Raw genomic sequence first — 12,030 nt, forward strand, 5'->3', positions numbered from 1 at the left:
AGAATGCAGGTACACCTGGAGACACCCTGGGAGCTGAGCCAGCCCCAGTTAAAGAAGCCTTCACTCCGGAAGCGTTTTTGATCTTTACAAGCACCTTAGGGAGTGACTGGCCAGTCCGCTCATTGTGCCCTGCAGGGCATCTCTACTGGCTGGGGGGACTCAAGGCTCCCCAGGGTGAGACCCATGGTGGTGTGGGTCCATCTATCGAGCAGCTGTGCCTGGGAGGCACTCGGGCTGGTCACATAAGCTGAAAGCTCAGACAAGATTTTTGGTTCTCTCTCGATTTTAAATACCGCTCCCAGCCCCGCAGTTTGTCTGTGTTCCTCACTTTGCCTATCCTGTTTGAGGGGAAGGGAGTGTACTAACAGTACATTTTGAGTGAGTTTCCATTTGAATGGGCATAAATTCCAAGTTGGTGACTGGTGAGTGAAGGTCTGAAGGTTCTGCATTTGATTTCAGCTCCCTGCCATGTGCACCCCAATGGATGCAGAAAATCATGTTACTTCCAACAGAGCCAGGGCGTGGGGCTGCTAGGAGATCTAGGCCAGTCCACTTATCCCCTGGTTTTCACAGATGAAGAAACTGATCCCAGAGAAGGGAGAGGGTTTACCCAAGGACCCCCAACCTCCTGGGCACACCCAGGCCTCTGCAGAGTGGCGTGGCTAACAAAAAATCAGATGGCCTACAGGCGAGTGTCTGGTCATCCAGTGAGTTTAGGGATGACATTTAATGTGCCCCAAATGGCTCATTTATTATTTTAAAACAGTGTTTTCAGTAGTAACTCTAAGAATTCCCTTGCATCTGTGTATTATTTCTCAGCCTACCAAGCCCTTACGCAACTCTTTGCTTCCAACAACACTGCATTGAAGGAGTTCTCATTACTTGTGTCTAGAAATGAGGAAAGAGGTGATCTTGCTTGTCCAAGATTGCCCAGGTAGTGAGGGCAGAGGGTGGACTCAAAGCCAGGCCTGTCTCAGGTGAGAGTTTCTCTCTATGCTACCACCTTGCTTGCTCAGAAATCTCTGCTCGCCCTGCCAAACTCCATGTTCAGCCCAACCTCGGGGCTCCACGCTGAGATCAGGTCTTAGGATAGGTAGAGGTTTGGCCTTTGGTTAAAACATGTGCCAAGTCACAGCTGCACTTGCCCCCTTAGCCCATGAGCCCCCGGGGTATCCTAAGTTGGGCCCACTGAACCAGCACGTCACTCCTTAGCTTGATGAGATGTTGTGGAAAGGGGGATGCTGTAGTTTGGTTTTGACACATATACAAGAATAAATCTCTTCAACGAGGCCGCAAGCCTTCCAAAGGCCATTGTCATTTGTGTACACACAAAAGATGACGGTATCAGATATGAAAGCAGTCTAGAGATGCTATTATTAGGTCCTTTTTATTTGGAGAACAAGGGCATCCATAGGGAAAGTTGAAAACCCAGAGCCTATTTAACCAAGATTGTTTTCTTATGGATGATGGTAGCCATGGCCAACTGTGAGCTGTAAAGTGGCTAGGATGATGCTTACCTGTAATCGGAGGGAAAGCGGGTGGCTAGAATTTTATAGCCTTTATTGTTTATCTTTTTTTTTAATATAAATTTATTTATTTATTTTTGGCTGCGTTGGGTCTTCGTTGCTGTGTGCGGGCTTTCTCTAGTTGTGAGTGGGGGCTACTCTTCGTCGCGGTGCGCGGGCTTCTCATTGCGGCGGCTTCTCTTGTTGCGGAGCACGGGCTCTAGGCGCGCGGGCTTCAGTAGTTGTGGCGCGTGGGCTCAGTAGTTGTGGCTCGCGGGCTCTAGAGCGCAGGCTCAGTAGTTGTGGTGCATGGGCTTAGTTGCTCCGCGGCATGTGGGATCTTCCCGGACCAGGGCTCGAACCTGTGTCCCCTGCATTGGCAAGCAGATTCTCAACCACTGCGCCACCAGGGAAGTCCCTATTGTTTATCTTTAAAAGTAGTTTTCACTATGGAAAATATAGAAGTAAATACAGATGAAAATTAAAAAGCACTTAATCCTACTACCCAGGAAGGTTCTCTTTTTGGACTTCTGTTCAATTCATACTACAGGCGTATGTTCCACTCACACAGCACAGTTAATTATGTTTGCATTTCATTGATTATAACAGGATCCCAATCAGGAACCAGCCTTCCAGGATTTGTCAAAAAGTTGCTTGTGGAAAAGCACAGGAGCACATGATGGCTTTGTTAGTCTGGCTGGGTTTCCTGTTGAGTTATTTTGCTGTTCACCATGGAGTTGTAAGGTCAAGGTTACTTGTGACAGAGAAGGGGGAAACTCCTGAGTAGGTGATCTCAAAGGTAAACAAGATTCTGTTTGGCTTTTGCCCATTTTGATCAATCAGTTTATTGCTTTTTCCTTGTAATGACAAAATACATTCATAGCTATAGAAACACTGTACCTATTGAAATTATTGCAGGAAAAATACCTTTGCTATTGTGAGTCTAAAATGCTCCAGTGTTCCACTCACTTTTTTCCCCATTAAAATAATTGGTTTTTTAAATGTGGTGTTTGAAACACATGATTTTTTTTTAGGAGTTGAGCTAATGAAATACAGCAGAACAGGCAGGCTCTCTGTCTCTTTATATATTTACATATACATATACGTAATTTAAAAAATAAAATTAGGATCATACTATGCATATAATTTTGTATTTTGCATTTGTTACTTAATAGCATATTATAAGCATTTTCCAAGGCGTTTTTCAAAAATATGATTTTTAATGCCTAAAGTATTCCATTATATGTCTGTAACACACATTATTTATCCACTCCCCTATTCAGCATTTTCAGTTGCTCCCAATTTTTTTCTATTATAAAAAAGCCTGTGATAAACAGTGACTCTCTGTCCACATCTCTTATTACAATAAATTTTAGAATCTGAATTACCTTAATGAGGTTTTCACAAGTATCAGTGATAGTGTGTCACTATCACACATAATACAATGCTTGGCACACAGCAGACATTCAGTAATTGCTAGCAATTGGACTTCCCTGGTGGCAGAGTGGTTAAGAATCCGCCTGCCAGTGCAGGGGACACGGGTTCAATCCCTGGTCCGGGAAGCTCCCACATGCCACGGAGCAACTAAGCCCGTGCGCCACAACTACTGAGCCTGTGCTCTAGAGCCCGTGAGCCACGACTACTGAAGCCTGTGCACCCGGAGCCCATGCTCCACAACAAGAGAAGCCACCACAATGAGAAGCCCGTGCACGGCAACAAACAGTAGCCCCTCACTCACTGCAACTAGAGAAAGCCTGCACGCAGCAACAAAGACCCAACACAGCCAATAAATAAATAAATAAATAAATAAAATTGCCGTCTCTCAAAAACCACTAAAAAATAATAATAATAATAATTGGTAGCAATAAATAGGAAATCAAGTCCCTAAGAGGACAGACCCGTTCTGTCAGAGCTGAGAGTTAGGAGAGACATGTGCTCCGTTTCATCAGGGGATGATGTAGGCGGACAGTTAGGGGTAAGCAGATGAGAAGGGATGGGGTGGTGGGTTTTGCTCCCAGAATTAGACCGGCTTGTCAATACCTGAAATGAAATGATTCTCCATTTTGAGCCCAATATAACCTTCTCAGACGTAGTCCCCCTTAGGCCCCAGAGACCCACTGTGAGCACACTTATTAGCTTAATCACGTGGGAAGGGAGACTCTGAATGACATCGATCACACTCTTGATTCAGATCCTTCAGGTAGCGGGAAACTGTGATCAGAGAGCAAACAGCATAAATCATTGTGTCCTCAAAGATTATTTATTAGCTATTCTCACTCATGGTGGAAAAAAATAAAATAAATGAAATTGAAATAAAATAAGATGAAAATGCAACAACACTTCTTCCCCAAGGACCTCAGGTGGATTATACAAAATGGACCAATAGAGGCTTCGTGTTTGTAGCTCACTTACAGGAGAACTCATTAAAGCAGAAGTCAAGTAATGACAGCCTAATTTCTTGTAAGGTATAGGGTCTGACCTGGTGCAATAAAGTCACAAGGATGAGTCTTCCAAAGAAAGAGACTAGAATGCTTGTTAAGTCTAAGAGCAACAGCCCTTCCAAGCTACACGGTTACACTCGGGCACTGCTGGGCTCCTCTTTGGAATGAGTCTTCCCAATCCAGACAATTCCATCACCTGTCCTTGCGGGTGGCCAATCTCTTCTTTGATGGCAGATTTGATTTCAGAGCAGAGTCTGGTCACCTGGAGCTGGATCAGATGAATAAGGGATAATGAGGTTCTGTGATGCAGTTGGGAGGTAAATGCTGTGAAGGTTAAAATAATGAGACCAGTTTTCTTATGTGGGCCACAGGTGCTGCTGAAGGCCCTCCCCAAAGAGATGGGATCTTTACATCTCCACCAGGCGCCACGAGCATCGTGAGACTAACCACACAGCCTCCTAGGACGCGCGTGTGGAAGGCTAGCATTCCTTTGGATGCTTAAACTCTGGGCTGGTTGTTAAAACCCTGGCTCGTGCATTTAGAGCTCACTGGGAGCTACAGCAGTACTGTTTGTTCTGTCTCGCCTATCGATTTAAAATAAGTTTATATTTGGTCTAAGAAAGCCCAGTTCTTAAAAGGATTTCCATTCTTTGGGGGCTGAAGGCAAGGGGCACCGTTTTGTTTTTCTTCCTTCTTTTCAAATGCTCGCTTCCTAGCCCACCGGAAGAGGTCTATGTGTTTGTCCTTCATGACGCCTGGCCCCTGGAGGCAAAGGGTCCAGAGCACCAGTGGGGGCAAAGGGTCCAGTCATCATTGGAATGGCTTCAGGACAGCGACCCGTGCTGGGAGAGCTGCAGCACCTGATCACAAGGACGTCCCTGCAGTGTCTCTCTAGGAGTTCAGACACTGCCCCGGGCCTGTCCTAGAGGCGCCCCTCTCCTTCCCCAGATCCCGAGCCCGAGGGCATGGTGGGCGAGGAGGCGCCTAGGCCTCTGGGATAGGGGTGTTGCAGTTCCCGTGGTAGATCTTGACGTGGCCCTCACACCGGAAGTAGGCATCGAAGACGTCGCTGTAGCCGTGGTCCCTCCACCAGGTGCAAAGCTGCCGGTTCCAGGTACAGTCCAGCACGTGGAAGAGCTCAGGGTGCTCCATGCCGATCATGGTGAAGAAGTCCTGGTCCCCGAGGTGACCCCGGAAGTGGTACTTGTCGGCCAGCTGCTGCACCTGTGCCGGCTCCAGCAGGCGGCCGTACAGTGGGGACTGGCGCATGGCCTCCAGGTTGAGCAGCACCACCCCGCTGTTGAAGCCGGGGAGCCCCTCAGGGGGAGGGCCCCCGACCCGGGTCTTGGGGTTCTCATGACGGAACTGCCAGAATGTGTGCCTGGGAAGGGGAAAGAGAACAGATTTAGCCTGATGTGTGTGTGTGGTGGGGGGAACAGTCTGCCAGTCCTGTTCCCCCGGGTCCTCACAACCACCCAGGAGGGAGGTTCCATTTTCACTCGTTTTACAGCTACGAGAACTGAGACATTCTGAGGTTCAGAATCTGTGTCACACCGCCAGCAAGAGGCAGAGCCGGTCTGAGTCTCCCAAGTCCAAGCCTCACGTTCTTCCCACCACCCTCAGGATGACATCATCATCTCCATCAATCACATCTGTACAGACTTCGTGAGCACCAGGCACTGCATCCTACGAGACGGGTGTTCTCAGAGGCAACACGTCACCTCACGCCTGAGGACACTGCACAGAGAGGTTCAGAGACTTCCCCAAAGTCACACAATCAGCAAAGAGCACAAGCGGGGACTCAACCCAGGCATCCGGCTCCAGCGTCCGTTTCTGAGGTTAGTAACAATCTAGGTGGAACTTTCCACCCCCTTGTCTTTGTCTGTGATCTTGAAAAGGAGAGGAGAGAGAAAAGTTGGGAAACAGTTCTGAATGGTGATCAGGTAAAGACATAGGGAGCTAAACACAGGCTGAATAAAATCATTTTTTGCTTCAGAACAAGTCTCACTCATTAAAACCCCATGCCTAGCATTTCTGAAACAGCTCAGGTCTACCCATGGGTCAAGTGAAAGTGGCTATGGGACAGCCAAGTAGAATTATAGCAATTTTAGAGAGCAGGTCCGCTCAATTTCAATTTCTCTCTCTCTAGGCAGATTTAGAAATCTGCTCTAAGTCCACTGGATGTTAGAGCCAAGGGCCCCCTCCTAGGTCCTTTATCCACATGTTTCCATCTGGAGACAGGAAGTCAGATCCAGAAACCTCCCCGTGGGTGACAAGGTTAGAGCATGAGCCACTCTGTTCTCTAGCCTCTTTAACAGCAAGTTCCTGCACAGAATGGGCACAGGAAGGGGCAGAGAGAGACCCAGCCTCCATACCTGCAGAGATGCCATCACAGCAGAGGGGCCTGTGACTTGGAGGAAGGAGGAAAGACGGAGGGCCCTTTGTCGTGGGCAAGGGCAGGAGTGGGCTGGGGCGTGTCCTGCATCAGGCTCCATCCCACCTGTTATACCAGCTTCACCTCTTCCCTAGAGTCTATAGGATGGGGGATGCAGCATAGCAAAACCAGCTCTGCCCCCGGCCTGGAAATGCCACCCTCTGGCCTCCCACAGAGCAGCTTCCTGACCAACGACAGGGAGGAGCTGTGCAGTGGACGGCGCATGGGAAAGAAAACCAGAGGCCTGACCCGGGGTGGGCCACCCCGATGCATTTTCCAGTTCAACACATTTCTCCGGGTCTGGGAAGAGAGAAAGCTTCCTTGAGGTCTCGCATATCACAAGGGGGCTGAGAGTTTGCTCCTGGCCAGGGTAAAGCATTCCATTTGGACATTCTTACAAGTGGAATACACAGGTTCATTGTCTGAATTTCACCATAATTGGACTGTGAGTGGAACAGAGCTCTGGTGCCTACTTGGTGATAACAACCTTGGCAAAAATAAGCTTCCAAAGCAAACAGAGATGCTAGATCTTTCTAGCCACTAAAGCCTGCAGTGATGGGATCATAGCGGGGTTAGAATGCAGTTTGACAACTGTTAGTTCATTTTACCATATTTCTTCCAAATGGTTAATTTCAGGAACAGGTTGCAAACCAGCTAAAATTCTACCAAATAGACCTGGGCTACCACGGCATGGTAGAGGAGGGACCCTCAGACCAGGCAAGGTTTTTTTTTTTTTTTTTTTTTTTTTTAAAACTATTCTAGTTGGAAATTTTATTACCCCGCTCTCAGTAACTGATAGAGCAACTAGACAAAGGATGTGGAAGATCTGAACAAAGCTATCAACCAACTTGACCTAGTCGACATCTGTGGAACTCTCTACTCAACAACAGCAGAACACACATTCTTTTCTCCTGCAAATGGAACACTCACCAAGATAGACCATATGCTGGATGACAAAACAAGTCTCAATACATTGAAAAAAGTTAAAAATCATATAAAGAATGCCCCCTAACCAAAATGGAATTGCACTTGACATAAACTAGATAGATAGAGAAAATTTCTAAATATTTGGAAATTAAGCAACACACCTTTAAAACAATCCACTGGCCAAAGAAGAAATCATAAGGAAAATCAAAGTATTGCAAATTGAATGAATAGTCATGTACCCTTTCATTCGCAAAAGCAGGTGACCAGCTGTCCCATGTCCTGAGAAACTGTCCTAGTCTCAGGCAAACCAGGACGGTGGGTCATCCATTGAAATGTTTGGGTTCAGACTACAAGTTATGTGTCACCTTAGGTACAGGGCTTTTCTCTCCCGCTATCTTTTTTAAGGGGAGGGTCGTGCTATTGCCAAGGCACTGGATTCATTCTCCAGGGAGGAGAGACCCGGGGGAAAGGAGATGGCGGCAGCGGAGAGGCAGAGCCGGTGCTCATGGAGCCCCTGGACACCTCATGCCTCCATCAAGCCCACCGGTCCTTCTGTACTTCCCCCACGGTTCTGTCCTCCCCTCTCAGAGGACGGGCAGGGGAACGTGGCACGGGCTGGTGGTGTGGGCGTGGCGGTCACGTCTGTGAGGTCTCCCAGCACCGCCATCGCCTCTGCCTCCTCAGCACCTGGCACAGCAGCGCCTCAGGAACCATGAAGCGACGATAAGGACTGAGGAAAAGGTCAGTGCAGCTCAGGCTATGTGGCCTTCGATGTCATCTGGCACCAGGGGCAGGAAGAGGTCAGGACAGTTGCTGCTGCCGAGAAAAAACCTGCTGCTTCTCTGAGCCCTGGATCCACCTCTGCCCTGCTGCCAGGTCTATTGTGGGGGAGAGTGAGGAGCAGGGACCCACGAGAGGGTGCTCAGATGTTTGAGAAAGGTTCAGAAGGGTTTCGACTCTTGAGCAAGCTGGGGAGCAGAGGGCCATCGGCAGCCCCGGGACGCCCTTACCAACCTCAGCAGGGAAGCTCCCCCAAATCTTCTTGTCTACACAAGAGTGACCTGGCACTGAACTTGCTGGGCTCCGGAGGGCAGGGCCAGAGGCAGAGAGGTAGATGGAACATCCTTCCAGGCAGAGACCATAACCTAGGTGGCTCTTTGGGAACATGCTGCCTAGGACCACTGCTTAATCAAGACATAAGAGGCATTTGATAACAAACAGCCAGAAAGAACCAGGTCTGGGACATCAGCACATTATGATTTGTGAGGAGAAGCAAGGGAGGGAAAGGAAATTGGAAATGCAAGCTGCCTGGGGTGTCTGAAGCAGAAACACAGCCTGAAAATGAACCAATGATTCTCTAAGTACAAAATTACTGCTGTTATTTAAAGTGTTCCTACTACCCCAAGATGCACCCAGAAAAGCAGAACGGCCGCTTAGGGGAATGGTGGGTTTCTCTGGCTTCCACGGCAGCTGGTTCTTGTGGAGGAACAGTGCTAGCCTTGGGGTAGAGAATGATAGAGGGACGCGGAAGGGATGAGAACTCATGTAAGGGGCTCTGATCCCACGTGGAGCAGCCTAACGGGGTGGGGTCCCCAATTCCACACCCGCGGCAGCACGTGCGGGCTGCAAAGCCCTCTTACAATTCTCTACCTCACTTCTCTCCTAGCAGTGCAGGGACATTGTTGCGTGCATTTTAACAGAGGGAACAGAGGCCCTCAGTTGTCAGGGGCAGGGCCCCCACTCGGATCCAGGGCCTCTGATCTCCAAGGTCCCTTTAATCTTTGACTACTTCAGATTCCACCACAGGCTAACGTTCCAAGGAGCAGCACTTGGATTTCAATATTATTTCTGACTTTGGTTGGCAGACCCCAAGGCCACGGGTGCTGGGGACCAGGCCATTAGGTGATGCAGCCACTGCTGGCTTGGAGGGTGGTGGTCACGGAGCACCCCAGACCCCTGCCTTCCTCACGGGGCCTGGGCTGACCATGTATATTCACAGGGCACTGCCAGTAGCACATGCTGAGGCTGCAGGAAACTTCTGTATGAATGAAGGAATCCGGTTCTGAGAGCTTCCAGAAGTTTCTCAGATTAACCTCCATGGCTACAGCCCAGCCATGTGGTGCTGCCTAATTGTTTCATTTGGGCCTGTGTGGAGTCTTGTTGCCACCCCCACGGTCACCTGGAGACCCACACTACAGGGGATAAGGTTTCTTCCCCCTTAGAAATAAACTTAACTGTAAAACGAGGCCTCGTGCAGGTGGTCCATTGTAAATACCGAGTCCTTCCAGAAGTCGACGAGGCTTGCTGGGAAAGCACAAGCGAGGAGCCTTCAAGCACATTCTTCTACTTATGGATGATGCATTTTCTAAATTTTTTATATCGAATACGTCCTAATTAATAATCATAAAAAGGACTATTAAAAGCTAGTGGACTAGTTCTAGTGAGGAAAACCCATCCTTACAGGAAGGGGTGTTTGAAGTATTATAGTTTTGAAAAAGCAGAGCCATCTCCTCCCTCAGGTCTTTCCTCTGATGACCATTGCTAAGGTCACTCCAACAAGTCTCTCAACCAGAGGCCCTGGCTGAGAACCTAAAGCTCACGTCCTCCAGAAAAGGACCCACATTGCCGTGAATCGTCCCTTCCTCCTCCCCGCACACCACCCCAAATCACAGACTCTTTTGCCTCCCTGTTTCTTCATGATTTTTTTGTCCTGGGTTGGCCTTTCTCAGCTCCTAAGGCTCAGTTTTCTACTTTCACTTCCAAGCAGGGAGAAGCAAAGATGGGAACACACACTGGGCCCGGGCAGTCTGCACAACACCCCTCAGGAAGGGTCTGGGAGCCTGTGCTGACTCAGGCTGAGTTCAAGCCGTAGGTTCTCAGGCTGAGAAGGCCCTGTTGTAGGTCTGGGATTCACAAGGACGGCCTCACACGCGGCACATCTCACCGTGGCTCACCCCTCGAGTGTGCCTCAGAGTCGAGGGCAAAGTCTCTAAGGAGCAAGGGAGGCCGGCCTCCACCCGGGGAAAGCTCGCCGTCTAATCAGCAAAGACTGGAATCAGGAAACACTACTTCCCTCATGCCCGTGCTTGTGTACCAGGCCCAATCAGCTCTTGTTTGACTTGGAAGGGACCCTGTTTTCCAGTCGTCAGAGAGGAAAGGCCAGGAGTGAAGAGCCATGCTCAGAGGCGGCCCAGCGTTCCACCCAGCCCCGGTCCTGCGAGGTGACAGGGGACAGTTCTAGGGGATGTGGGGATGATTTCACAGCAGTGGCACTGTCTCTCTACCCTGCCTCGGGCTGAGGCTGAGGTTCTGTGGGACGGGCGCTGACCCTTCATTCTCTAGGGGAACCACTGTCTTGTGGTATCAAACTGGAGAGGGCGTGGACCGCATGGAGCTGTGGGCCCTGCGAAGCTTTAAAGTGCCTGTTTCCCTAGGGCATTTCTTACCACCGAGAGTCACAGCTGACCCTTGTTAGGATCTCCTGCTGGCAAGGCCTGAAGCAGGGAGGTCTCTGACTGCTGGTCAGAGAGGGTAAGAAATGTTCCCAAAGTCACACAGGTTATCAGTGGTAGGACTGACAGGGGCCCCTCATTGGCACTGGTCAGTCAGCAGAGAGGTGCCCGAAAGTCCACCCTGCCATGTCTCCTAGTTCTTCATGAGATGAACAGGAACACCAGAGAGCACACTGAACTGAGAAGGTCAATCGCTGATCACTCAGATACTTAACAGACCCAACCCATGCGGAGGTGAGTGGGACATCCCTGCCCTCAGGAAACAGGCAGTGCAGCAAGGAGCTGAGACCCGGGTGTGAACACACCAGCGGTGGCGGTCCTGGGGTGGGGCTGGGGGGCTGCGCCTGGACCCAGGATGCCTGGGCTAGGGACCAGCGGGGTGAGCCCCTGGGCCTCTCAGGGCCTTGGTTTGCTCAGCGATCACGTAGGGATGGGGATGAGACACCCCTTAGGGCCGTCCTGGACTCCAGGAGCAAACACCTGCCAGACCCTGCCCAGCGCCAGGCCCCTAGGAGTGGTCCTGGCTGTCACCATGGGTGCTCAGCCACCGAAGGCAGATGCCCTCCCTGCCAGGCTCTTCTCAGGGTGTGGTGGTATCTTAGGGACCAGCCCTCGTCCACCAGCCAGGCGTCTGCAGGTTTTTGTTTCGACACGGCTTCCAGCTCCAGGGAGTCTGGAATGACTGTCTGTCTCGTTACCAAAGCAGCACCGGCTACGATCCGTCCACCTCTGTGAGACTCTAAAACCTGGCAGAACATTGGACTCATGGACCGTGAACGCCCCTGCCGGCAAGGCTCTGACCTGCTGCAGGACAGCCCTCCGAACGCCCCCAGTCCTCCTTTGCTCTGGAGCCCTATGGGCGGCTTCAGTGGGCCTGAGGCCTCCCCTGGCACAGCACCACCAGGGCGCCAGCCGCTCCCCCGTGCCCTCAGGAGGGGTGGGATTCCCCTCCCTAAAGCATCTGTCCCTTACCCTGGCCCTCCCGCCATTCCCCGGCCCGCCGGACGTCTCGGCTGTCCTCCCACACCTGCTGTCCTAGAGCTGTGAACAGGTGGGTGGGGCTGGGGAACCCATCACCACTCAATCTGACAAATGGCTCTAGAGCACTGAGGTGCCAGCACTGGGCTGGGCCCTGGAGGGCTGCATGGCGAGGAACTGGGGGAGGCACAAGGGCCAGAGGTGATGGGGGAAGAGGCACTGCAGGGTTCAGC

General features: G+C 50.6%; 1 protein-coding gene across 1 annotated transcript in view; it reads right to left on the reverse strand.

The window, feature by feature from the left end:
• Nucleotides 1–2,683: 2,683 nt before the first annotated feature.
• Nucleotides 2,684–12,030, reverse strand: part of XXYLT1 (xyloside xylosyltransferase 1) — a 195,745-nt gene continuing 186,398 nt past the window's right edge. Inside the window, exon 4 of the mRNA XM_068546475.1 lies at nucleotides 2,684–5,327. Within this exon, the coding sequence (XP_068402576.1) occupies nucleotides 4,931–5,327 (397 nt within the window). The 3' untranslated portion in view covers nucleotides 2,684–4,930. The remainder of the gene's footprint in view (nucleotides 5,328–12,030) is intronic.

Source organism: Eschrichtius robustus, chromosome 6 (genome assembly GCF_028021215.1).
Source record: "Eschrichtius robustus isolate mEscRob2 chromosome 6, mEscRob2.pri, whole genome shotgun sequence".
NCBI lineage: Eukaryota > Metazoa > Chordata > Mammalia > Artiodactyla > Eschrichtiidae > Eschrichtius > Eschrichtius robustus.